Source organism: Ctenopharyngodon idella, chromosome 1, assembly GCF_019924925.1.
Source record: "Ctenopharyngodon idella isolate HZGC_01 chromosome 1, HZGC01, whole genome shotgun sequence".
NCBI classification, from domain to species: Eukaryota; Metazoa; Chordata; class Actinopteri; order Cypriniformes; family Xenocyprididae; genus Ctenopharyngodon; species Ctenopharyngodon idella.
Genome location: NC_067220.1, coordinates 27722527 through 27747874, shown reverse-complemented (window position 1 = coordinate 27747874; position 25348 = coordinate 27722527). Strand labels below are relative to the sequence as shown.

The 25348-nt window shown below is 37.9% G+C and overlaps 2 protein-coding genes across 4 annotated transcripts in view; one reads left to right on the top strand and one right to left on the bottom strand.

Annotated features, from left to right (window-relative positions):
• The window catches only part of nt5c2b (5'-nucleotidase, cytosolic IIb), a 30060-nt gene extending 9661 nt beyond the window's left edge, over positions 1-20399 (top strand). The window contains exons 4-18 of one of the 2 annotated variants that reach the window (XM_051910214.1): positions 4901-5018; positions 5136-5231; positions 5326-5417; positions 8871-8928; positions 9573-9666; positions 10139-10192; positions 10284-10367; positions 11421-11462; positions 11552-11659; positions 13086-13152; positions 13693-13863; positions 14520-14571; positions 15488-15548; positions 16456-16632; positions 17505-20399. In XM_051910214.1, the coding sequence (XP_051766174.1) occupies positions 4901-5018; positions 5136-5231; positions 5326-5417; positions 8871-8928; positions 9573-9666; positions 10139-10192; positions 10284-10367; positions 11421-11462; positions 11552-11659; positions 13086-13152; positions 13693-13863; positions 14520-14571; positions 15488-15548; positions 16456-16632; positions 17505-17744 (1514 nt within the window). In that variant the 3' untranslated portion in view covers positions 17745-20399. Of the gene's footprint in view, positions 1-4900; positions 5019-5135; positions 5232-5325; positions 5418-8870; positions 8929-9427; positions 9471-9572; positions 9667-10138; positions 10193-10283; positions 10368-11420; positions 11463-11551; positions 11660-13085; positions 13153-13692; positions 13864-14519; positions 14572-15487; positions 15549-16455; positions 16633-17504 lie in introns of those variants that run through there. The other variant, XM_051910997.1, reaches the window with a different exon arrangement.
• A 1232-nt stretch (positions 20400-21631) lies between these two features.
• cnnm2b (cyclin and CBS domain divalent metal cation transport mediator 2b) overlaps positions 21632-25348 on the bottom strand; it is a 44300-nt gene continuing 40583 nt past the window's right edge. For both annotated transcript variants that reach the window (XM_051907312.1, XM_051908107.1), the window contains one exon: positions 21632-23508. In XM_051907312.1, coding sequence (XP_051763272.1) covers positions 23296-23508 — 213 coding nt within the window. In that variant the 3' untranslated portion in view covers positions 21632-23295. The remainder of the gene's footprint in view (positions 23509-25348) is intronic.

The following is a 25348-nucleotide window of genomic DNA, read 5'->3' as shown; positions in this document are numbered from 1 at the left end:
TACGGGAGTCGTCGGCAGCGCTGCACAGGTCACAGGACTTCACAAAATCAACAATGTCAGCAAAGAAGTGTGTTTTTTGGTTGTGAGGGAAAGATAACCTTGCTTCCCAAAGAACCCAGTGTTAAGTGGAGCTGAGAGTTTTGTGATCACGCATTACATTGATGCGCTCTCGATATTTGTTATTAAAACAACCATAGAAACTGATAGTTGCAATCACTTTTTTATTGGTTAAAATGAATGGAGAATATCTCGTTTTTTTCCGTGGCTGCGAGCCCTCAGGATCGGCGCTTATGGTTTCATAAACAAGGCCCAGTTCTACGCTGGATTTACAGATTGTTTGAAACTGAAAGATGGAGCTGTCACAGCGGTAATGGTCCCGGTCTTGAGTCAGAACCGCAAGTGGTGAGTAAAACTGCAACGGCAATAAGCGCCTAAGTGCATATAATGTAAACAACACGAACGTAGTGAATTCATAACTTCATTATTCATCATTTACTATACGCTATATTCATTATAGTGATTAAAAAGTTATTCAGGGATAATGCGATGGTGTATTGTGTGTGTGTGTTTAAATACATTTGTTTAGCTGACCATTGATAGCTTGCAGACGATCGCTACGCAAAAGCTGTGTGTACTCGTCACTCTAGCTCCGCTCACACGGCACACCTCCAGGCGCTCGGCTGTTTTCGGAAAGACTCGGTACAGCGTATGTATCTTTTATAAATACGATAAAACTGAAGACTTTTTGGAGATATGAAGGATGCACTACTAGTCTATAGGTACTCAAGATTAACATGAGATTGGCAGAAACTGTGTGTGATACCCCTCCTTTAAGGGGGCAAATATCGGCCCTTAATAGGAAAATTATTTTCTGTCACTTCTAATTCATGACCGGTGTTTTGTTTTGCTTTGTCCTCTGCGCTTCCGCATTCGTCAATACGTCATGCATCGCGTCAGAGGTCATTCTCCCGCCGGACCTCGATGATGCATACATTTTAAAACACATGTACAGCCATTGCCGGAAGCCAGTGATTATAGTTTATAAAGTTTTAAACATGGATAGTTTTCTTACAAAAACCCATCAATTCGCTTCAGAAGGCATTTACTAACCCACTTGGGATGTATGGATTACTTTCATGATGGATAGATGCGCTTTTTGGAGCTTCAAAAACTCCGGCGCCATTCAGTCCCATTGCAAAGCTGGGAAGAGCCAGCAGATTTTTTTAATATAACTCAGATTGTGTTCGGCTGAAAGAAGAAAATCATATACACATATGGCTTGAGGGTGAGTAAATTATAGGATAATTTTCATTTTTGGGTAAACTATCCCTTTAACTTCTTTTTTTATTGAACTATTGTATGAAATCAGTATCACATTTGCAATCGTGTTGATATTCTGGAAAATTGCTTAAATATATGTGTTATAAATATAAAAAGAGAACTCAGCACTAATTGATAAACACTGTGGTATCGTTAACAATTCTGTATATTGTTTTCCATCATTACAAAGGGGGACATATTTGACATTAAAGCACTATGATTTGAAGAGGCAAGTTTGAGGTTCGATCTGTATTTCACAGCAATGTATACCTCAAAAGCTTTCTTTTTTGTTAATAATCATAAGCTAATTTCACCCTTCAAATTATTACACCACCTTTATGTAGGTCACATAGAATGAAGTATAGATATTTGTCTGCAGACCTCAGTAAACCTGCAAAAATGTTTGACTTTCACCCTAGCAGTAGTATGCTAGCTCAGGGACAAAATTGTCCAAGGTCAACACTGGTATGCAGTTAAGCAAAGAGTGATGATGGGAATAGTGACCGAGGAGAAAAAAGAGGCTCAAAATAGGTTTCGCTGTAGCTTCGTGGAACATAGTGAAGAGGAGAGAGAAAAACAGAAAGGGAAGGGGCAGTTGGGTTTATGTACAGCTGCTATCTGGGTGGAAGAATCTGGCCTGAGTTAGTGACTCTGTTGGGGTTTGCTTGCCTATGTGCGCCAGTACTTCTGCTGTGGCTCTGTGGGGGATTCACTTCTATCCACCTCCCTCTTAATAGCCTGTCTGTCATACATCTGTAAAGATACAATGCCTGGAACAGACCTGAAACTCACAAGAAGCAATTCTATAAATAACTACAGTCTCACTGAACTGACAGAATGGTAAATTGTGTTGGGTTAAGTCAGTTTGATGGAACTGGAAAAAAAAAAACTTGGTTATAACAGTATGTATGGTTTAGGAAAATAACAAAGGAATTAGTAGCTATGCGGGGGGGGGGAATAGAAAATTAGATCGCCATAGCTTGTAAATCTTTTTAAACAACACAGTGTTTCGGTCAGAGCTAATCAAAGGTCTACGACAGTGTATGGAACCTTTTCTCTTTTTTTCGTTTTTATTAAAAATCTCACCTGTCTATGACCGTCTAAATTGAATTTATGTATTTGTTGAGAATAATAGCTTTGAAAGAACAAAATGCACATAATAGAACAGCTGTGTAAATAAAGGTGTTCTCAAGGTGTGTATCAGAATAATATGCCTATACACATCCTATACACATCTTCAGACATGCACAAACACAAGCCTACTGTAGATAAAAATCATTCTGTCAAAAAACAAGCAGGTTGTTGTGGTCAAACGTCTTCATTATCAACGGACCTAGGAGTTCACCCTGAGGCACTCTGCTTCTCCTTCCCCACCCTCAAGAGATCCTTCTGGGTTTCTGCCCTTTGACCTGCCGCCTCATCAACAACAAGCCTAACACATTTCCAGCTCTTCCATAACAACATGTAACTTGAACTGTCTGTGTACAGTACAGATTTGCTGAAGCTGTTGTTGTACACGTCTTTCTTATTTTAATTTCTCCTTCATTTGGGTGTGAGGATGGAACAACAAACATAGGAGTTAGTCATGCAAAATGCCTTCTGTTGCTGAAATAATACCCAAATCCCTCTGCACAGGCTTTGGGTCTAATTGGGTTTAAAACTTTTAGGGTAAGTGGGTCCGGTTTCATACTGGATTAGATCACAGAGCATACATGGCCCTGCTAAGCCTTTGTAATGTGAATGTTCTGGTACCCTTCTCTTGCTCTGCGAAAGGACAAGGTTAGGGTCGACACGTATCACAGGTGCTGTTCTAAAGAGCGCTCCCAGAGAGTGCCTTTAAATACAACACTTACGCTGCCATGCATGCATCTTTCTGTTTTATTTTTGGTCAGTGGTTATTGAGCACCCCCCCCTTCCCTTTAGCATTGAGGGAATTTACAGAAATTTCAGCCAAAAATGTTTAAAAATGTTAATGTGGTGAAGTGACAGTGGTTGTAAGGCATCATACTAAAAGGCATAGTTCACCTAAAAGTGAAAATTCTGTCATCATTTACTCACCGTGTTATTGAAAAATGTTATGATATTCTTTTTACCATGGAACATAAAATTTATATATATATATATATATATATATATATATATATATATATATATATATATATATATATAAATCTGGACACCTGCCTTTACATGCACATGAACTTTTATGACATCCCATTCTTAATCCATATGGTTCAATATGGAGTTGGCCCACCCTTTGCAGCTATAACAGCTTCAACTCTTCTGGGAAGGCTTTCCACAAGGTTAAGGAGTGTGTTTATGGGAATTTTTGACCATTCTTCTAGAAGCGCATTTGTGAGGTCAGGCACTGATGTTGGACGAGAAGGCCTGGCTCACAGTCTCCGCTCTAATTCATCCCAAAGGTGTTCTATCGGGTTGAGGTCAGGACTCTGTGCAGGCCAGTCAAGTTCCTCCACACCAAACTCGCTCATCCATGTCTTTATGGACCTTGCGTTGTGCACTGGTGTGCAGTCATGTTGGAACAGGAAGGGGCCATCCCCAAACTGTTCCCACAAAGTTGGGAGCATGAAATTGTCCAAAATGTCTTGGTATGCTGAAGCATTAAGAGTTCCTTTCACTGGAACTATGGGGCCAAGCCCAACCCCTGAAAAACAACCCCACAGCATAATTCCCCCTCCATCAAACTTGGCACAAAGCAGTCAGGCAAGTACCGTTCTCCTGGCAACCGCCAAACCCAGACTCGTCCATTGGATTGCCAGACAGAGAAGCGTGAATCGTCACTCCAGAGTCCAGTGGCGTGCTTTACACCACTGCATCCGACGCTTTGCATTGCACTTGGTGATGTAAGGCTTGGATGCAGCTGCTCGGCCATGGAAACCCATTCCATGAAGCTCTCTACACACTGTTCTAATCTGAAGGCCACATGAAGTTTGGAGGTCTGTAGCTATTGACTCTCCAGAAAGTTGGCGACTTCTGCGCACTTCTGCGCACTGTGTAAAATCCCCTCTGTGATTTTACGTGGCCTACCACTTCGTGGCTGAGTTGCTGTTGTTCCCAATTGCTTCCACTTTGTTATGATACCACTAACAGTTGACCATGGAATATTTAGTAGTGAAGAAATTTCACAAATGGACTTATTGCACAGGTGGCAACCTATCACGGTACCACACTTGAATTCACTGAGCTCCTGAGAGTGACCCATTCTTTCACAAATGTTTGTAGAAGCAGTCTGCATTCCTAGGTGCTTGATTTTATACACCTGTGGCCATGGAAGTGATTGGAACACCTGAATTCAATGATTTGGAGGGGTGTCTCAATACTTTTGGCAATATAGTGTATCTTGGTATGTGTTTGACAGCAAAAAGAAAGTTATGCAGGTTTTTGAACAACACGAGGGTGAGTAAATAATCAAAGAATTTTCATTTTTGAATGAACTATTCCTCACTGGTTATTACATCCAGTACAGTCCTGTAATATGTAACGGATGGAATTATATATTAGTCTGTAAATTTTATTGATGCTGTCCAATGTGTCTCACTGAATACCTCTCTATCTGTAGTATATAAATCACCTGAATATGAATCTTTGGGCTTTGATCTGACTGTGGAGCGGCTGGTCTCCATTGGCTACCCACAGGAACTTCTCGGTTTTGTTTACGACCCCACTTTCCCTACAAGGTAATGAACTCTCATTGGCAGGTCATATTTGAGAAAGTTATCGTACCAAGATTATCTTGTGATATTATATTTATAGGACAATTAACACATCTAACCCTTTATTGTACTTTCTTACAGAGGTCTTGTGTTTGACACCATGTATGGCAACCTCCTGAAGGTGGATGCTTATGGAAACATCCTGGTCTGTGCCCATGGTTTTAACTTCCTGCGAGGGTGAGTAATCCCGGTCCCCGATGGATGGGCTTGGTTACTGATCTCTGATGAAACCAGTGGAGTATGTGCTCAATGTTCCTGTGTTCCCTGCCAGCCCTGACATCCGAGAGCTCTATCCCAACAAGTTTATCCAGCGTGATGACACAGAACGCTTCTACATCCTCAACACACTTTTTAACCTTCCAGGTAGGCACTTCATCACTGTCCTACATATCCCTGTCACTGGCTGCCATTCAGAGGCACATTAACAGTGGCTTTTTTTTAACTCTTAATACTTGTCTGTGTGTGTGAAGAGTGTGTATATGAAATTTCCTTAATTGCAAAGTGTCTGAACAATCTGACCTTTGCTCTGACTGACTAACTGCTGCCATATAGGATATAATAATAAGGAACAGGTTCAACTGTATTTGTGTGCAGTTATTCTCTCTGGAATTTTGTTGTACAGTAGTACAGAGTGAGTAATGAAGTGATTCATTTTTATCAAAATGCAAGCTTGGTTTTTATTGTAAAGTCACAATTGTATTTCCAATTACATTTAAAGCAAAGTTGCTACTGAACTTAATCAGTAATCATTACGCACCATGAGACATGGAAAAGCAGCTTTGCCATTTTGTTTGAAAAAAAAAATGAATAGAAATTTTTTTACATCTTTTTACTTACAATTTTCATATATCATTTTGATTTAAAAAGTATATATATAAAATTGCCTACATATACATTACCATTGCCTAAAAATAACACTCGCCACGCGCCAAATGTAAGTAAAAATCAATGTTGGCAAGCATATGAAACAGTGTTATCACCAGTTGGCCGGTAACTTTTTTTTAATTCATTCTAACAATGCCTGAGAAAGTGATATTCTTTAGCACGATTATCAAATCGCAAAGACTACATTGTAATTGTATAAATATGTAAACCGATGCGCTGCATGTTCTAGAGTGAAGCGCAGCACAGTGATCACACAAACTCCATCTTCACAAGTGCTGTGAGTTTGAGTGCCAAACATGTTCCCTAAGAAAGTCATGACACACACACAAACAAATGACAAAAACGGTTATCCAGAGCACCAATAAAGAATGAACAGAAAATTCTGTAGCAGAACAAAATACAACTAATTTTTTAAATTTTAAAAAGCTGTATTATCATAGCTAATACTGACAAAAAACTCATAAACCACCTTGTGACAGCAAGAGCTGTAAGAAATCAAAATAAATTTGATTCAGTGATGTTTTACTTGTTGAGGATGTATAGGCTAACACATACACTGTTGCCTATACACATGTATTTCATACAAATCATATTCATATCATAATCATGTTATACTTAACCTTGCTGAATATTTTGCCATGGCATGCATTTTACTTGTCTTTGTTGCCTAATAGATCATTAGTACTATGATGAAAGTAATTTACACCCCATTCATATGTTTTATTATCATAATCATTTTATTACAATCACCATGCTACAGAACTGGGTCTCCCGCCCAAATAGTTGCAGTGATAACCTGGTACCAGCGAGGTGAAACTGCGGGTAGACATCTAACTCTGTAAGAGTGTTTTCGAACCAGAAATGACTCATTCCACATTAAAAATGATGTACACTTAAGCATAAAAACTTAATATTAAAATTAACTTGCCCAAACTTCCAGAAATCCACCTCGGTTCTCTCTGTGTGATGTGACGTTAGGTGGCGTGCTATTTACAGAAATCCTGTATTGTTGTCTGACATATTACAGCCAGGTTACAGCAAGGTTACAGGAACATTAAAACATTCCTGCTCAATTGAAATGAATGCAGTATAACTTACAGTATTTTACTGTAATGTAGAAATGTGGTATTTTACTGTAGTTTTTACAGTACTGTGCTGCTTAATCTACAGCGACATCTAACAATGTAGAGTTGCTGTGAGTGACTCCATAGTTTACCTGTTGCCTGGTTCGGCTGCTGGATTGTAGTGCTGTGGACTTAGCTGATGCCATATCTGTAGCCTCCCCTGATAGCTCTGCTCTTTGGGGCTCTGGGCTATGTCCTGTAGCTGTGGCTCGGACTGGTTTGGGCAAGAGTACCCGAGTCAGGAATAGTGGAAGCTTCGGGGCTTTTTCCCTAGTGCCTATAACACTCTTCTAGGGAGCAAGGCTGTGGTGTCACAAGGATGTGTCCTAATTAGTTGCTGACACATTTAAGCCTGATTGTGCTTAGTAACCTTCATTAGTCAGCATGGCGTAGAGGATATTAACGTCCCCATAGTGTCAGCAACTGACACAGCGTTGACTTCCCTACGAAAGAGAACATCTCTGGTTATGTTTGTAAGCCCGGTTCCCTACACATACAGTTTAAAGGCTAATAAAAATGATTTATTGCCGGTAAATTTTCACCGGCCATTGGCAGGTGTGGCAAAATGTTACTTTTACGCTCACTACCATTCAAAAGTTTGCGGTCAGTAAGAGTTTTTAATATTAAAGTCTCTTGGGGTGCTTTCACATTAGCACTTTTGGGGTTCGACTGACGTCAGAGTTCGATACGTTTGGATTATGTGAACACTGTCTTCTGAACTCGGCTGCGCACCCGCAAACCGAACTCGAGTCCGCTTAAAAAGGGTGGTCTGGGGTACAGTTCAAGTGAACTCCGGTACGGTTCGCTGCTGATATGAACGCAAACATACCAAATCGCGGACGTGAACCGCTATTAATGCCGTATTATTTCATATAAATGTGTGTTTGTGTGTGTGTTTCACTCACTTCCCGACGAGCGTGACTGACGTGCTGCAAGCAGGGAGCTGTATATCTCATTTCTGCTCGACTTCAGGGCTCTACATTCGCGGCAGATAGACGCAAGTGCCGTTATGTACTGAAGCTTTGGAAACAAAACCAACAGTTCAAAAACAAACAAAAAAAAAATAAAATTGAGGAGAGAAACGTTATGCATTTTGCCGATTTCTCCTGCGCCGTCGTTACTAGGCAACGGGGTAAACAGCTGCTGGTTTGATAACGCAAACGAACCGCGGGTCGGACCCAAATAATATAATATGAACACAGTCCAGAGGGGGCAGGGGGAGGGGGGAGCAATCAAACTCGGGTTCGGTCCAGGCAATCGAACCAAATGTGAAAGCACCCTTATTCTCATCAATTCTGCATTTATTTGATCAAATATACAGTAAAAACAGTAGTATTGTGAAATATTATTACAATTTAAAATAACTTTTTTTTTTTTTTTTTTTTTTAAATATATTTTAAAATGTAATTTATTCCTCTGACGAAAAAGCTGAAATTTCAGCAGCCATTACTCCAGTCTTCAGTGTCACATGATCCTTCAGTGTTGAAAATGGTTACGCTGCTTAATATTTTTTATGGGAAGTGTGATACATTTGTTTTCAAGATTCTTTGATAAATATGAAGTTTAAAAGAACATCTTTTTTTTTAAATATCATAACTGTAACCTTTGATCAATTTAATGCATTCTTGCTGAATAAAAGTAATTTCTTTAAAAAAAAAAAAAATCTTCAGACTCCGACTCCAAACTTTTAAACGGTACTGTATAATTTAAATGATGTGCAAAAATATTGTAAATTGTTCATGCTTAAATTTGAGAACAACTTTCACACTCTCTGTCTTTCTTTATCTGTTTCTCTCTCTCCGCACAGAAACATACCTCTTAGCCTGCCTGGTTGACTTCTTCTCAAACTGTGACCGATATTCCAGGTAAGAGTTCCAGTGACTATGATTCTATTACTCTGTTGCCTTGGACACTGCATACAGCCATACCAGTGATTGATAATCAGTATCATTTACTGTGGGTGAGGACTATTTGACACTCTATATCAGTCCACCAGAAAGCACGTTACGACTTGATAAGAAAATCTTAATACAGCAAACATTTTACAACTATGCTATAAAACAGGATGACACAAGCAGATTGTTGTCTGTGATTCAGCTATGATTCATGTTCATGCATGACATAATTTATCATCAGTTTACTGTAACTTGCTAATGACTAATCACAGTGCATGTAAATAGACAGTTTAAAAATATAACTTTTTAAACAGCATGGAAACAACTTTATTCATGCTCTGGAGAGAAAAAAAAAAAAAAAAGCAGCCAGACCTATTTAGTGTAGATAAAGTCTGTTAAAACGTAATAGTCTGTGATTTGTGTTTTGGTATGGATGCATGTCCTCTGAAACACCTGTTGGTCCTTTTAGGGGGAGAGAGCTTTCCTGTTTGGCTCGGACAACCTCAAACAAGGGAAGACTGTCCCATTTAAACATGTCTGACTGTGGATAAAATGTGTCATAGCTGGCGCTCGGCCTCTTACTCTGCTGTCCCTTTGTTCTTCTAAACCTTTAGCTGTGAAACAGGCTTTAAGGATGGAGATCTCTTCATGTCCTTCAAGAGCATGTTCCAAGATGTCCGAGATGCTGTAGACTGGGTACATTTTAAGGTAAAAAGATTCTGTTTGTCTTTCTTTCTTTCTAAGGTCAAGTCACCTTTATTCATATAGCACTTAGATAAATATACAGATAAAGAAAATAAGTGATGCACAGAGTTCAATTCTGTTGTAAAGCAGCTCTAAAAAGACAATTCAGCTAAAGTCAGTTCAGTTTAAGAACTGTGTAAAGTTCATTTAATTATGAAATAAGTTAAATTCAGCTATAAGCAGCTCTACAGAAAACAGTGATGCCATTATTCAGCTAAGCTGAGTTCTCGTCCAATAGTATCAGTAGTCAAATCAGTAATTGTTGATTATTAGTTCTCACAGTAAGTCTGAGTAATCTGCCAAAGTAACATTGATGTGTACATTAATAGCAAGCAGCTATGATTAATAGTAAAATGGACAGTAGGTGTTTATTGAATTCATAATTTAAGTGTTTTAGATGCATGTCATAAACTTGCTCCGTTGCTGAATTACTCAGGGAACATTGAAGGAGAAAACAGTGGAAAACCTGGAGAAGTATGTTGTAAAAGATGTAAGTTTGTCTTTTAATTTTATTTTAATTTGCCTTTTTGTGTTAGTTTTTGCAAGGGAAGTATAATACATATATATTTTTTCATCTAAAGGCAAAGTTGCCATTGCTGCTGAGCCGCATGACTGAAGTCGCCAAAGTTTTCTTAGCCACCAACAGTGACTACAAATACACAGAAGTGAGTTTACTGATGCTAACACATTCATAAGCTCTCTTTCAGAACCTAGTGAGCTGCCTCGCTGCATACACGCAACACAGCCACCTACTGTATGGCAGCATGCTTACTATAAGGACAGATTTGGAATGCTTTAGATTTGCAGCTTTATGTAAGCTAACAGCTCAATACTCTAATAACATAGCGCACACAAATGTTGGGTAAAATAATCCATTTTAATAGACCTTCATCAGGGTAGACGCCATATTGAATTTTACTTGGATGAAAATGCACTGTATAAAAGTCCTACATCAGATGTAATTTTCACAAGTCACAACTTTCAAAACTGTTTGAAAGAGTTTTTGTGTACTGAAAGTCTTTTGGAAAGATTTCATTAACTGAACAATTGTTATGTTGTTAAACAACAGTACAGGCCATTGAACACACTGTATTTTAGCCTATACCTCACAGCCTTGTTTTCATTCCTCTTAAAAATGAAATATGGCACTGCTGCTACCCTCACTAAAGTCTATTACATTTAACCATTTTTATCAGTACTTTTTAGTATTATCAACACTATCAGTATCATTATTACTTTTTTGTTTTTCTGAACGTTTCTGCCTTAGATCTGCCTGTTTTTTTTTTTACGCATAAATAGAAATCTCTCAGCAATTTCTAAACAATAAAATATTTTAGAGCTTTACATAACTAGGAAAAAAAAAATATTATTAAACAATTTCATTACTTTAAAAAATAAATAAATAAATTCCATGACTTTTTCTGGTCTAGTAAAGACAGTTTCCCTCATTTTTCCGGATTTTCCAAGACCATGAGAACCCTGGTTCATAAATAAAAATGAAAAAAAAAAAAAAAAGCTTTTCAAACAACTTTGCGTTAGAACTGTACCTATGATTCCTTAAAAATCCCTCTGTATGCAGCTCTTTAGGTTTTGGATCAGAGCAACAGACAACCACACATGCAACTGGTTTGTTTCATACTATCTGCCTCATGAAGCAATTTGTTTAAGCCATCATCATCTTTTAACAAACCGAGCTTTTGTTTTGATTTGTTTTACAGAAAATTATGACATACTTGTTTGACTTCCCCCATGGCCCAAAGGTATTAATATTTTTTCAGCCTGTATTTAAACTTATCTAAAGAGTTTCCTGCCATATATTGTTGCTCATAGTAATGTTTTTCTGTTGTAGCATGGCACTCCACACCGTCCGTGGCAATCGTACTTTGACCTCATCCTAGTGGATGCTCGAAAGCCTTTATTTTTTGGAGAGGGAACGGTTCTGAGACAGGTGGATACAGTGAGTATATCACACCAAAACCCCTACAAATACAGAAGCCAACTCTCCAAGTCAGCAGGTGTAGTATTGCACATTCTGGAACATTCTGCTGAATGCAATCACAAAGAGGGTTAGTCAGCACTGAGTATGGAGCGTTTATACTGAAGTCTGCTGAGAGGAAAATTCCCTGTCCTGTCTTCTCTTTGCAATATTAAGTGGCTAAACAGTTCACAGCACGAATAACTGGCCGGCAAGAGCCAATCTGAGCAGTGCAAAATGCCAAATTGATTTTAGTTCTTATTTTGTGGGTGTATTTGTACCATTACCTGATTTGCATAATTTAAGTCAGTCGCTAAAAAAGCGCAGACGGTGTGTGCGCATAAAAACAGTGCTTTTAGCAGGCACAATTGATTCTTAGTGATTCCTTATTTATTTGTGCTGAGAAAATGTGCTGTAAAAATGAACAGTAATAGTTCATCAGTGGTTCCCAACCATTTTGACTCCAAGACCCCTGATCTTCCAAGACAGTATTCAAAGGCCGATATTCTGATGTAACGGCAAAGCTGCTTGTTTTTTTGTACGTGCATTAACAAATAGTGACAATATTTTCAAATTTCCAGATTTTCCAAGACTGTGAGAACCCTGGTTCATAAAAAAAAAAAAAAAAAAAAAAAAGGGAACAAATGAAATTAGGAAAAACAATAGCTACGTTTACATGGACACTTTTTGTTTCAATTCAAATTAATGAATCCGAACATAGTGTTTCCATGAACGCTAAATAAAGGGATCGGGTTGATGTGCACGTTTATATGTCACAAGCTTCAAATTGGATTTGATCTTTTGACATACGCACGCTGCATGAGTTTCCCGCTGTTGCCGCATACTAACCATCATTCTGCCATTGCTTCGTTTCTTTGTTTTAAAAAGCAGACTTAATATTTATCTATTTCGGGTCCTGATTAGGAGACAACGGTCACATGAATCCCACGCCCAAAACAAGGCGTCTGTGGATGAGAGTCTGAAGCAAGGACTGATGGGACAAAACTGTCCTGCAGCACTTCACAGACGATAAGTGGAATGAGAATTTTAGAATGGCATGACAATTACTTATTACACTATATTCACCCACAACAGCTCGTTCCGTGCATCATAAGTCAAGCTTTCCAGTTTTTGTTTTTAATCCGATCAAGTGTTTACTTGTCATATCGAACGTGTTAGAAAAGGTTTAAACCACCCCTTACAATCCGAATTAAATTTAATTGGATTTGGCCAATTAATTTCTATTGGCATGGTAACGTGACTTTTTTTATTCCGACTGTGCTAGTAGTCTGATTATTAGGGTCCATGTAAACACAGCTAATGTCTGCTTAGATCTTGATTTTAAGTTGTTTTAGCTTGTTTGTCTTATTTTAAGTCATCTTGCAGCATTCTGTGTTCTCTATCCCAGACCACAGGGCGACTGAAAATAGGAACATACACTGGACCTTTACAACATGGCATTGTTTACTCTGGAGGTACTGGAAATTCTTGGATAAAGATGCAAACGACACACACACAGATGTATCTCCTCAAGACCCTGAAACATATTCTGCGGATGACTAACATTGAGATCACAAGTCTATTACAGATTAACACTTTATTACATAATTCACACTGCATGTGTAGTTAATATTTTACAATACGGTTCTATGTGTTGACATTTTTGAAAAATGCTTCTAAAGCATTTATTAATCTTAGGTAATGTTAGTTTCAACATTTACTAATACATTATTAAAATCAAAAGTTTTATTTGTAAATAATGTACAAATATATTGCTCATTGTCAGTTGATGTTAGTTAAGGCATTTACTAATGTTAACTAAAAGGAACTTGGTGTAAAATGTTATCCTTAAGTCTGATTCAACCTGTGAGAGCATTGATTGGCTGAGATATTCATGATAAAGTCATATTTTGAGATTATTTTGACAAATATAATGATTGTGGCCATTGAATATGCCATAGAAATTATATGTGAAAATCATTATTTTAAAAATGTGTGTTGTCATCTCTGCCTAGGTTCCTCTGACACTGTATGTGATTTGCTCGGAGCAAAAGGGAAGGATATTGTGTACATTGGGGATCATATTTTTGGAGATATTCTTAAGTCCAAGAAGCGACAGGGATGGCGGACATTCCTGGTGATTCCTGAATTGGCTCAGGAGCTACACGTTTGGACAGACAAAAGCTGTGAGTGTCACCATATTTCAGTAAAATAAGCCTTTAACTTGTTTCTCACAGCATGTAAACAAGACACTCATTAACAGATTACAGCATTGTTGGCATAAGCACATTGGTGGTGTATCGCTGCAAGTAGTGATTTGGTGCTAAACTTTGCAGAAAATATAGCGAATATCCTCTGTAAACCTATTTATCAATGTGATCTTTTGCAATATGGGCTTTTATAGCAATTTATAGCTATATTTTGGGATTTGGGTTCCAAACCATGTAGATTTATTACCATTTTGATGTAAATGTAACCCCTCTTCGAATATAAATTAGATTTGTTGACTATCAATTCTGTAATAATTATCAGTGGCCTACTTCCGATAATTCTTTTATATATTATAACCATTACTAAAGGGATTACTTAGTGTCATAACCTAGAAATTACTTTATTTTCTGTATTGAGCAGCAGTTCTGTTACAAAGCTGTCATTGTGAAAAGCACAACACGAGCCTGCTTATGTTTGTACTGTGAAACTTCTTGTGAGAAACTCGAAAAAGAAAGGAATGCTCACAAAGAGAAAGAGGAAACGAGAGTGAGATAAGATATTAACACTTGAAAGGGTAAGGAAAAGAGATGTGAAACCCAATCATGATAGGGTTCTGCCCTCTCATTCACAGCTCTATTCGAGGAACTGCAGGGTTTGGACATTTTCTTGGCAGAACTATACAAGTGAGTAAAGTTGCCTCTATCTCTCGGCACCTGTGTGTGTTTGTCTGTCTGTGTGTGTATACCTGGTAAACTCTACCTACATTATGAGGACCAAATATCCCCATAAGGATAGGGCATTTTTAGGTCCCTATGTGGAAAAAACTGCTTGTAAATTTTTTCTGCGATAGGGGACAGAATAAACAGTTCTTACAGTGTAAAAATTTTCTCATAATGCTAAGAAAAACCTATGTGTGTGTATGTGTGTGTATGCACACGATTGGGTGAGTATATATGTCTGGAGGATGTGCAAAATTCTGAATTTAAAATGGGCTCCCTTTTATTTCATGAGGTGAAATTTTAATTGAATTGGCCACACCCCACAAGGATGTTGACAGGAATTGGAACTGACTGAAGTGCAACTCTAAAAAAAATAAACACAGTCAAGACAAGAGAGAACTTGCATTAGCCAAACAATACTTTTCAGCATCACAAAATATCCATCACATTGTTTTTAGATCACTTTTATAAAAATAAACGCTGACATTTGAATCTATTGAATGCGTTCACGCCATTTCCGAATTACCGTAATTGTGAGATTAAGCACTTTTAATTACAAAATTGAGCTCCGACTTGTACTGCTTCATCAGTAAAATGTAGTAAAGTAGTTCTCGTAATATTTATGTTTAATAATTCCTCTAATTGGCTATTGTTGATATTTTACTAATGCAAGATTAATCTGAATAAAAGACGTACAATACAGTTTAATGTAGGTAATACATGTTGAAATTATGGTAATTACACACTATAATCTTTCTCGCTATCCTTATATGACCTTCTAGGGTCATAGGGCTGGAGCCTATCCCAGTTTCTTAGGCCAAAGGCAGAGGAAAGCACCCTGGCTATATTTTTCTCTTGCTCACATTCGTTCTTTCTGTAGGCATTTGGACAGCAGCAGCAATGAGAGGCCAGATATCAGTGCCATCCAGAGAAGAATGAAGGTACACACAGATGCACACTAAATCACTCAAGCTAATTCCACATATTTCATTATGATCTGATTTTACTAGATGTGAAAAGGCTGAAATTTCATCTTAGTTTACAATATGTGTCTATCAGTCTCATTTATTATCAAGTGTCTTTAACTACTATGTACTAACATTTCAATGAATCATTTGATACAATGCACTTATTGTGTACATGTTTTTAAATTGTACTTATGTTTTAAATACTGTAACCCTGCATGTAATTACAGCTGTAATTAATTTCTGTAATTACATTTGTATTAATTATACTGTTGACCCTTCCCTTACACCTTAACCCACCCTTAAATCTAACCAAACCACCAAACCTGTCCTAGCCTTACCCTTACCACACCTCAATAGCAGCAGTGTTTTGCAATACAACATGAACACAATAATTACATTGTACCCAAGAATGTTTTTTTATGCAAGTACATAGTAGTTAAAGACACCTAATATAAAGTGACAAATCTGTCTATACCCACACCCATAAACATAGGCTTGAGTTATTCATACAAACACGTTCATTCATTTCAATACACCAGTCAAAAATAAAACATCTCAGTTCACAATATATACAAAGTCCCCTTTTAAAAGAACTTTTAAAGAGTTTAGAAGTATTATGGGTTATTTTCTTGAAGAGTATCCGTGGAATGCTTTTGAGACAGTAATTTACACTCGTCCCTCAGTTTGCATAAACGAACAGGGACATCAAATATGCTTGTAATGGCAGATTATAAGTCTTATAAGTTGAATTATTGCCCATGGTAATCAACAGCCTGTCACATATGCCGTCCATAAATATTTGGATGAAATTAATTAGCTACAAAAGTGATGTTGTATATTACATGTTGATTCAGTAATTCTCTGTGTCTTGGCTCATCAGAGAGTCACCCATGACATGGACATGTGCTACGGGATGATGGGAAGCCTGTTCCGCAGTGGCTCTCGGCAGACTCTGTTTGCATCTCAGGTGATGCGCTACGCTGATCTGTATGCTGCCTCTTTCATCAACCTGCTCTACTACCCCTTCAGCTACCTGTTCAGAGCCGCCCATGTGCTGGTGAGAACACACACCCATAAACACACTCACACCCATAAACATAGGCTTGGATTGGTAATACAAATACCAACAGCTGATACCAACTTCTATGCCCCAGACTAATAATAATAATATTTTAAGTTAAACGTTAATATCAATTTATTTATTTCACTCAGCAGCGATGCATTAAATTGATCAACAGTGACAGTAGATACTTTTCAATTGATACAAAAAAGTGCTCTTTTGAACATTCTGTTCTTCACAGAATTCTGTTTCCACAAAAAATAAGCAGCACAACTGTTTTAAACATTGATACCAATAATAAATGTTCCTTGAGCACCAAATCAGCATATTAGAAGGATTTCTGAAGGATCATGTGACACTGAAGACTGGAGTAATGGCTGCGGAAAATTCTGTTTTGCCCTCCAGATATAAATTACATTTTTAAATATATTTAAATAGAAAAGAGTTACTTTAAATTGTAATAATATTTCACAGTATTTCAGTTTTTACTGTATTTTTGATCAAATGAGTGTAGACTTGGTGAGCATAAGAGACTTTCAAAAATATTTTTAAAAACCTTACCAACCCCAGACATTTGAATGGTAGTTCTAGGTGTAGGCGTAAAAGCAAGTTCCAAATAAAGTCGGTCGGTACTAAAAATAGAAAAGCCTGGATGGAAAGATATTGTTACATTTTTTTCTAAATCGAGTACCGACTGGTACTGAAATACCGGCTCTGCCTACACAAACACTTCCTCTCAAGCCTACCAACACACACCCACATTTCTCCTGTTCACTTGGTTCTTTCTTCTGTGCCTAGTGACCTATTTAACGTACCTGTTAAACATGTTTTTGCTTTTTTTTAACTTTCTTCTCTTCTCTCTTTCCCAGATGCCCCATGAGTCCACAGTGGAGCACGCCCACGTAGACACAGAGACAGAGTCTCCTCTGGCCACACGCAACCGCCACTGTGTGGACTGCAAGGACATCGACTGCAAAAGAAACCAGCTCACACGCTCCATTAGCGAAATCAAACCGCCCCACCTGTTTGCTCAGCCGCCACAGGAAATCACACACTGCCACGATGAAGATGACGATGAAGAGGAGGAGGAAGAGGAGGAGGAAGAGTAGATGTTTTTGGCCTATTCTAGGGTAAAGATTCATAGGATGATGATGATGATAGAGTGATGATGATGATGATATCGAGTGAGGTAGAAAAGGAGGAGTGGAAGTATGAAGTAGACTATAATTGCCAAACCAAGCTCAAAAAGCTGATGTCCATAGTACCAGAGTTCAGTTCACCCTCCAGTAAAGATGACTAAAAAGAATGAATGAAAGTTTGTTCAAAAGAACGTTGAATGGTATCTGGAATCGTTTATCAGTCACTATATATAAGCACATGTGATAAACATCCAATGGAAACACAGCGGAAGGACACTCATGAGTTTACACGAGACTGTCATGTATGTATCATACATGTAGCATGTTGGCTAAATCTTGCATTAACTTTCATACAAAGACTCGAACTCTGTTAGGATGAGTGTTAATGTCAGTTATTGGATCCTTAAAGATACACAACTTAGTTTTTAGGTATGTTATAGTCAGATTTTACTGTTATTTTATAGTTTTTATCAGTTTAGGCACAACTTTTGAGTAGCCAGTCCATCCAGTCAGATTAGCTTGGTTACTACCTCCAGCAAAGGCTGTATCCAATAATTGTCCCTTTGAAAAAAGTGTGTGTGTCTGTGTGTGTGTGTGTATGTTGGCAGAGTGTCTGTGTTGAAGTTCTGCATGTGTTGGGAATCTGAATGAAGCACAGAAAAAACGAAGCATGGTTCATTGTGACGTGCGTGTGGAAATGCGGCCAACACAAGAATCCTGTTACTTGGCAACAGCATGTAGCCGCTTTTTTTTTTTTTTTTTTTTTGAGGTTTGTTGTTAACCTCTTGTTTTTCATCTTTTTTCATGCAGACATTTTGGCTAGAGCTAGTGCTACAGAGTAGTGAACAGATTCCTCTCGTGTTAGGGTTCACATAGGCGCAAAATGAGTCCGAACACACAGACACATCATTTCACTGTCTGCTCTAAACGGTTATGATGTCACAAAAAATGACATACTGTATTTTTATACTATATAAGCTAAACAGAACGGTCTAGTTTTGTCTCAGTCGTAATGTGCCATTAATATCTGCCTGACAGAAGACAGATGCAGTTTATTCAAACATCATATATACAGTAAGTGACCTTGATATGCAAAAAAAACTTATAAAAATGTGTTTTATGGCCTGAGGAGCTTGTCGAGATGTATCGGTCATTGAGAGAATACTAGTAAAATGAAGATAACAGCTGGACATTCTGAAACTGAGAAAGAGAGTGCTGTTGCTCTGGTGACTGTTTCTATGGAAATTAATGTAGTCCTGGCTAATGTTTGAACTCTGTTGATGGTTTACTCCCATGTGGACCAAAACGGTGTTGAGAAATTGTGTTTGATTTAGCTTCAAGGATCCCATTAGACACTTTTAGGTGTCCCCACAGTAAGAATGTGGAGTTTTTAAGAAATGAATGTCTTGAGTGTTACGGTGGTTCACGGTTTAGGAAGCTGGTTTAGCTCTGGGAAGTGTTCCAAGTGCATGAAACAGGTAGATTAGGATGGTTAGTGTGACTTTTATATGCATTATTCTAATATAATAGTATGTAGGATCTGATTGAATGAAGCTACCCAATCCATAGTGCAACATGTATTACTTGTATGCATATTGTAACTTTTTATTTTAGAGAATGTAGTTTTTAATGGGTCTGACTGTCAGTTTTCAAAAGGGAAGACCAAGTAGGTCTTATAGTATAAAGGTTTGTGGTAAGGCACAAAAATAGTTTTCTAGGTTTTCAAATGTCTCTTTCAAGGAACCAGTTAAACAAGTTTAGAGATATTTTTAAACGTACAATGCATATTTTATCTGTGTCAATTTCAGTTTATAGTTTAAAAACAACTGGACATCCTAAAATGGGGCAGCTCTTTCAAAATATACCTTGTTCACAACAGCATTTCTCTTTCATCTGTTTTCATTAGCTTTTTATACAAACTCAGTATTGTATATTATATGGCTGGCTCCCTGGACATGGATTAAAACTAGTCCTGGGCTAATTTGCACTGGTGTTGGCCGTTGTCCTTTTTAGTTGTCTATGCAAGGGAAACTGGCTTAGATTATATAATTATATAGATTAAATATTATAATAGAAAAGGCATTGAGTTTAAACAGTATTCATCCAATTATCCCAGTAGTCATTATTCTTGATACCTCCTTAATGGGTGAAGATCTCATCTTTTTAGTCATAGATAGCATTGTATACATCTGTTTCAACCAGTGTTTTCATATTACATTTTGGCATAGTTTACAGTATAGTTGTGTGTTAAACATGCCAACAACTTACTAATATACTGAGTTTTGCTCCTTTCTATTTTTTTACTTTTTCCTAATTTCTGAAATCTTTTTTTTTTTAGTTCATGATGAAGGCAAACATTTTTTTTTTTTTTTGTGATTTTTATTAGCTTTCAGATTCAAAGATCCAAAACTGTTGTGTCTGTAAATTAGATCAAAAGCAAAATAGCCATGGCATTTATTAATCCCATTTCTTTTTTGTTGTCGTTTGTTTGTTTAGGGCATGTAATTTCATGTCTCCAAATTTAAGTTTTGCTTCCTGAATTATGATTTATAGAGTTCTAAACTTATACAAATGGGAAATTGCATTGCAATGTAAAATAAAGATAATTTTCCTTAAAAAAACTCACCATTGGTCTCCTGTCATGTTTACTTCTAAAAGCATATGACTACACATATTTCATAACAGGTTTTCTCCACTCTAACATGGCCTGAGCAACAGGACAATACGTTAGCCACTTTTGATTCTATTTCTGATTTTTATAATTTGTCCAAAATACCGCTCCACGTCTAAGTACTGCATATTGAACATTAAACATGGCATAAAACATTCCATGAAAAAAACAAAACAAAAAAAAAAACATGAGGCTTACCAGTCCTGACAAGTCATTTGTCTATCCATACTGAAAGTAAAAATCAACAATCACAGTCAATCAGAATATATTTGATGTTTAATATGCAAAACAAGTGCAGAAAGAACACAGTACCATAGTGAAACTGATGAATGTTTAATAGCACTTTCTCTAGAACCATTTACCTCCCTAGGGTTTACATTTTAGTAACAAAGTAGCTACAATTCATTAAAGCAAATTAGAAAAAAAAAAAAAATTGTAAAAAGCCAGAACCTGTATTTAACCCCACAAGAGCATCTTTCTAAGAAAAAAATAATCAAAGTTGGCTTTAATTTACTAAATAAAGCCCAACAATCTCTGATCTCATCTCTTATGTAAAATCTTTGGTATAAAGAGCATCAGTTTTAAGATTACAACCTTTTCAAGGTTTAGTTTGGCTAAATTGTTAGACCGTAGTGCCAAGCAGTGGCTGTCTGTGGTACTGACCCATGTATAAATAATAGAATACAAGTAATGCATTCCCGTTATTTATCTGTTGTGGTTCAAGTAACCATTGGAACACATGAAAAAATCTAGGGTGAAGTCTTAAAAGCTGCCTGAATCAGATTTACCACAAAGTCTGACATTGTAGAAACAGGGTCATGCAGCTGCCACCTATAACATATAGGAATAGTTATTGTAATGAGTTATATGCTGTTTGGAGCTCTAAAGAAATGGGATTGATCCAAAAAAAAAAATGTGAGAACTAACATTTCTGCAAAACCATACTGCCACTATTGGTCATTTGGAGTATGGCAAGGGCTCACGTTTCAAAGAGAAAATGTAAGTGGTTTATCGTTAACAAAACAAATTTGTGTTCATTTCTAAGTACAACTATGCATAGCAGGAGTTTCCAGTGTTCATATAAATAACCATTGAAGTCAACATATAGACATAATGGTAATACAAGTAGAACCATTTAAACTGAGTGGGGGAGCCACCTCTCTAACGGACGTGATAGGTAGAACAATTTAATGTAGTAGTTGTTTTAATGACGTGGTAAAAAACTCATTTTGTTACGTGCTGGATTCAGTTAGGAATCGCAAGGATGCATATGGATTCTCCCTTGCATAAAAGTCCTGACAGGTCTTTCGTTTAATTGTGCCTTTGATAGAATTAAACTTTTAAAGCAGACATATAGGACCTGTTCATCCTTGGAAGTGAATCCAAAATATCAAATATACAAACATGATACAATATATGCATACAAATAATCTAAAATTTACAATACAGTAATCATGATAAATCATCTTTTAAATAAAATGTGTTTCATTGCACTTGTTAAAAAAAAATTAATATGATTTTTTAAAAGGCAATATAATGATTCATTAAAAAAAAAAAAAAAAAAAAAAAAAAAAAGTGTAAAAGGTACTGTGGAATATTTCTGAAATATACATGTAAAAGACCCTCACCAGTACATACACAATCAGGGCTTGACATTAACACCCACCAACCTGCCAAATGCGGGTGGATTTCAGCAGTGGCTTGTAACGCAGTCACTTCTGCTAGCCACTTTGGCAGGTTGAATTTTATATATAATATATACATTTTTCAATTGTAGTCTTAAAAAGGCATCTGAAGTAATAAACTAAGTGCAATGTAGTGTTGTTAAAAATGTTGATTTTTCGATACATAACGATACTGAAATATCCGAAACGCTTCCAATACTCATTTTCCGCAAAATAGATACACGATACCAGCTGCGCTTTTTCTTGCTCTCTCATCTCTCCGACAGCGAGTTGACACACAAACCCGCCTCCTCTCACTCACTTGTTTCATTTGCTTTAGATGAATATTGTTGGTGTTACAGGGCTTGAATTTTGGTGTGGGATTGTGCATATGACTTAATTTTACTTATTCCAGATCTAGATTTTGTGCTCACACCCAAAGTGCACACGCTCCTTAGTATTGAGTTCTTTTTCACTGCTTATTGAGCTTAAACAGTCAAATACACACAAAATAATGTCAAAATGCCGTTTTGAGTGAAAATTTAGTAAAAATTGTGGCCAGTGAAAATGCTGAGTGGCTAGTAACTTTGAAAAACCACTAGCCACAGTGGCTGGTGAGCAAAAAAAATTAATGTCAAGCCCTGTATACAATGATGTCTTTGAAACTATGTATATATAGCATGTGCATGATATCAGTGACACTCATAGAGGCACACACATACACATGCACAATGTACAGACAGGTGTTTGCATGTGCCGACAATTATATCCTCAGACATGCATGTATATACAAAGGCATACAAAATAAATAAATATGTGAGTAGAATGCTCTTGGTTCACGGTTTCCTTCAAAGCAGTATTTGGAACAGTCTTTGATTTACCCTATAACAGCATCTGCCTGGAGTATTTCTTTTGTGTTTGTGAACATCACGGGGCAGTTTGAGTGTAGCTGGAGGGGCTTGTCAGAGCACAAGACTGTCCATCCTCCAAACTCTTTGGCTGGGGGACATAAACACTGTGGTTTATCTGAAATCTTAATGGGACCGAAGTGTGTCACTGGACTATCCCATTTTGCCTTGGGTCAACCCAAGCTCTGGCCCCAGTAGTACTGCACTACCAGTCATTTGGGGTGGTGAGGCAGCTCTAGGGTTCTGCTATTGGCTTTGCTCCACCACCCCACTGAGGGCTAGATGGCCCCCTCACTGTGTCCTGTGTGGTTCGACTTGTTGTGGGCAACGCAGTTCTGTGTCTGGTTGAACAGAGCGGTGGTTTCATCGGTCACTCTGTCGTGGAGCTCTGTCAAAGTCATTTCGATTTTGGTGTACTCGCTCTCTGAGGACTGTGGCGTCTTGTCAATACGTGATGCCATGACGGCGTTCTGATACTGCTGCCGCGTTACCTGACAAAACGGAACACACAGAAAAAGGGGTTACAAAAAAACAACAACTAAATCATCAATCATTGTCCCACCGCAACATCTTACATTGTGTTCTCCTAACCAGATGGTGCAATATGTATTTTTCCATGTTAATCACAGTTTTTGTCTTAACCAGCTGTGACGACAATACGCGAAAGCGTTTCTACTTTAGAAGCCGTTTCTATTTCTGCGACGTTGCAGCTGGAACACCAACATACAAACTATGAAAATGATAATCTCAGGTACTGATTATGTGCTTTATTTAATGTTAAAAGGGTCTATTGTGAGTTTGAATATAATTTTACATGACCTTTATAGCCATACTGAAGCAACAGTGGATAGTTTACTTCAGATCTTGCAAATAAAAGAGTACATAAAGATTTATTCAGACAAAGATTATATCATATTTGATACACAAATTTCTAAGGCCTCTAAATTATCAACATGATCAAAACTTTGTTAAAAAACCTGTTGCACACAATCTTCTACATGCCTTCTTTTGTCTGATTGATAGTTTATACTTTTTTAGCAAGTAAAAGGGCTGTTCGTATAATCGTAAAAGGTCATGCATGTAACCATGGTTCCCTGAGAAGTGGAACGAGACACTGCGTCCTCTAGAGGACACTTTGGGGAATGCCTCCAGAGTGACTGATGTCTGAAGCATGTGTTTAAACGCGACAATGTAATTGGCCGACAACAGTCTGTGACGGCACTACTGGTACAAGTGTGAGTATAAATGGGCACCTATATTATATGTAATCGGTTTCTTTGTCTGAAGGAGACGTAGACAGGCAGGCCCGATGCATGGCAGAGAGACGCAGTGTCTCATTCCCCTTTTCAGGGAACCATGGTTACGTGTTTAACCTGAGACATTCCCTTTCGAATGGGAACTCACACTGCTTTCTCAAGAGGACACTTCAAGTAACAAATGCCCACACTGCCATGCTAAGGAAATGACTGCCTAAATGGCTGTGACAAGCACAAAAAAAGGACTCAACGGACTTAGATTCCGGAGTCAGATTCCCTCACTCAGGTCCATGGAACTGCCAGTGACATTATTCCCTACGGCCACTACCCAAGCTCCAAGACCTATAATGGACGGAGCTCAAAGGTCTGGTAATGCTAGCCTCTACGCCAGACATGATCTTTAAGGGAATACTGACACAGGAAAACAATGGTTTGCTCACCTCTCTCTCATAACCTAAGGGACCTGTCTACTTAGGGACTCGCTATCAAGGGGAGATCTTGGTGTAAACTCATGAAGGGACCATCTGCTTGTAAAACCCAGCCTGTGGGGAGACAGCCACAGCTTCATGAATACATAAGGAAGCTAGCCTACTTAGAAACCCGCTAAAGGGGGAGGCATGAACCTTATATATAGGGGGATCTAGTTCAACCCCCTAAACACAAGACTGTGATCCCCAGATTAGACTAGGCTAGAACCAGAGACGATAGACCCTAAAAATACCTATGAGGAAGGGTGAATATGCCCACTAGAGGAAACTAGAAACAGTTGCAATAAAAAGCTGTGCTATAGTCTCCGAGGTCTGCCTGAGCCGTAACAAGAATGTGGATGTCCAAAGAAAAATAAAGGTATCCCATTAAGAGGGAGCGTACCCTCCATGATAGCCCCTGTAGTCTGGGGATCATCTCAAGCTCTCTGGGAGCAGAGGACCTACTTACAGACCCCAGGGGCGAGGCTCAAGTTCGACCACATTAACAATCTCCGGTACTACGTCCTATGCCTGTCAAGGAGGCTAAATAAAGCCAGCAGCTTGACACAATATTGGGCGGAGCTCAGGGGAGCGAAGGCCTCTAACAG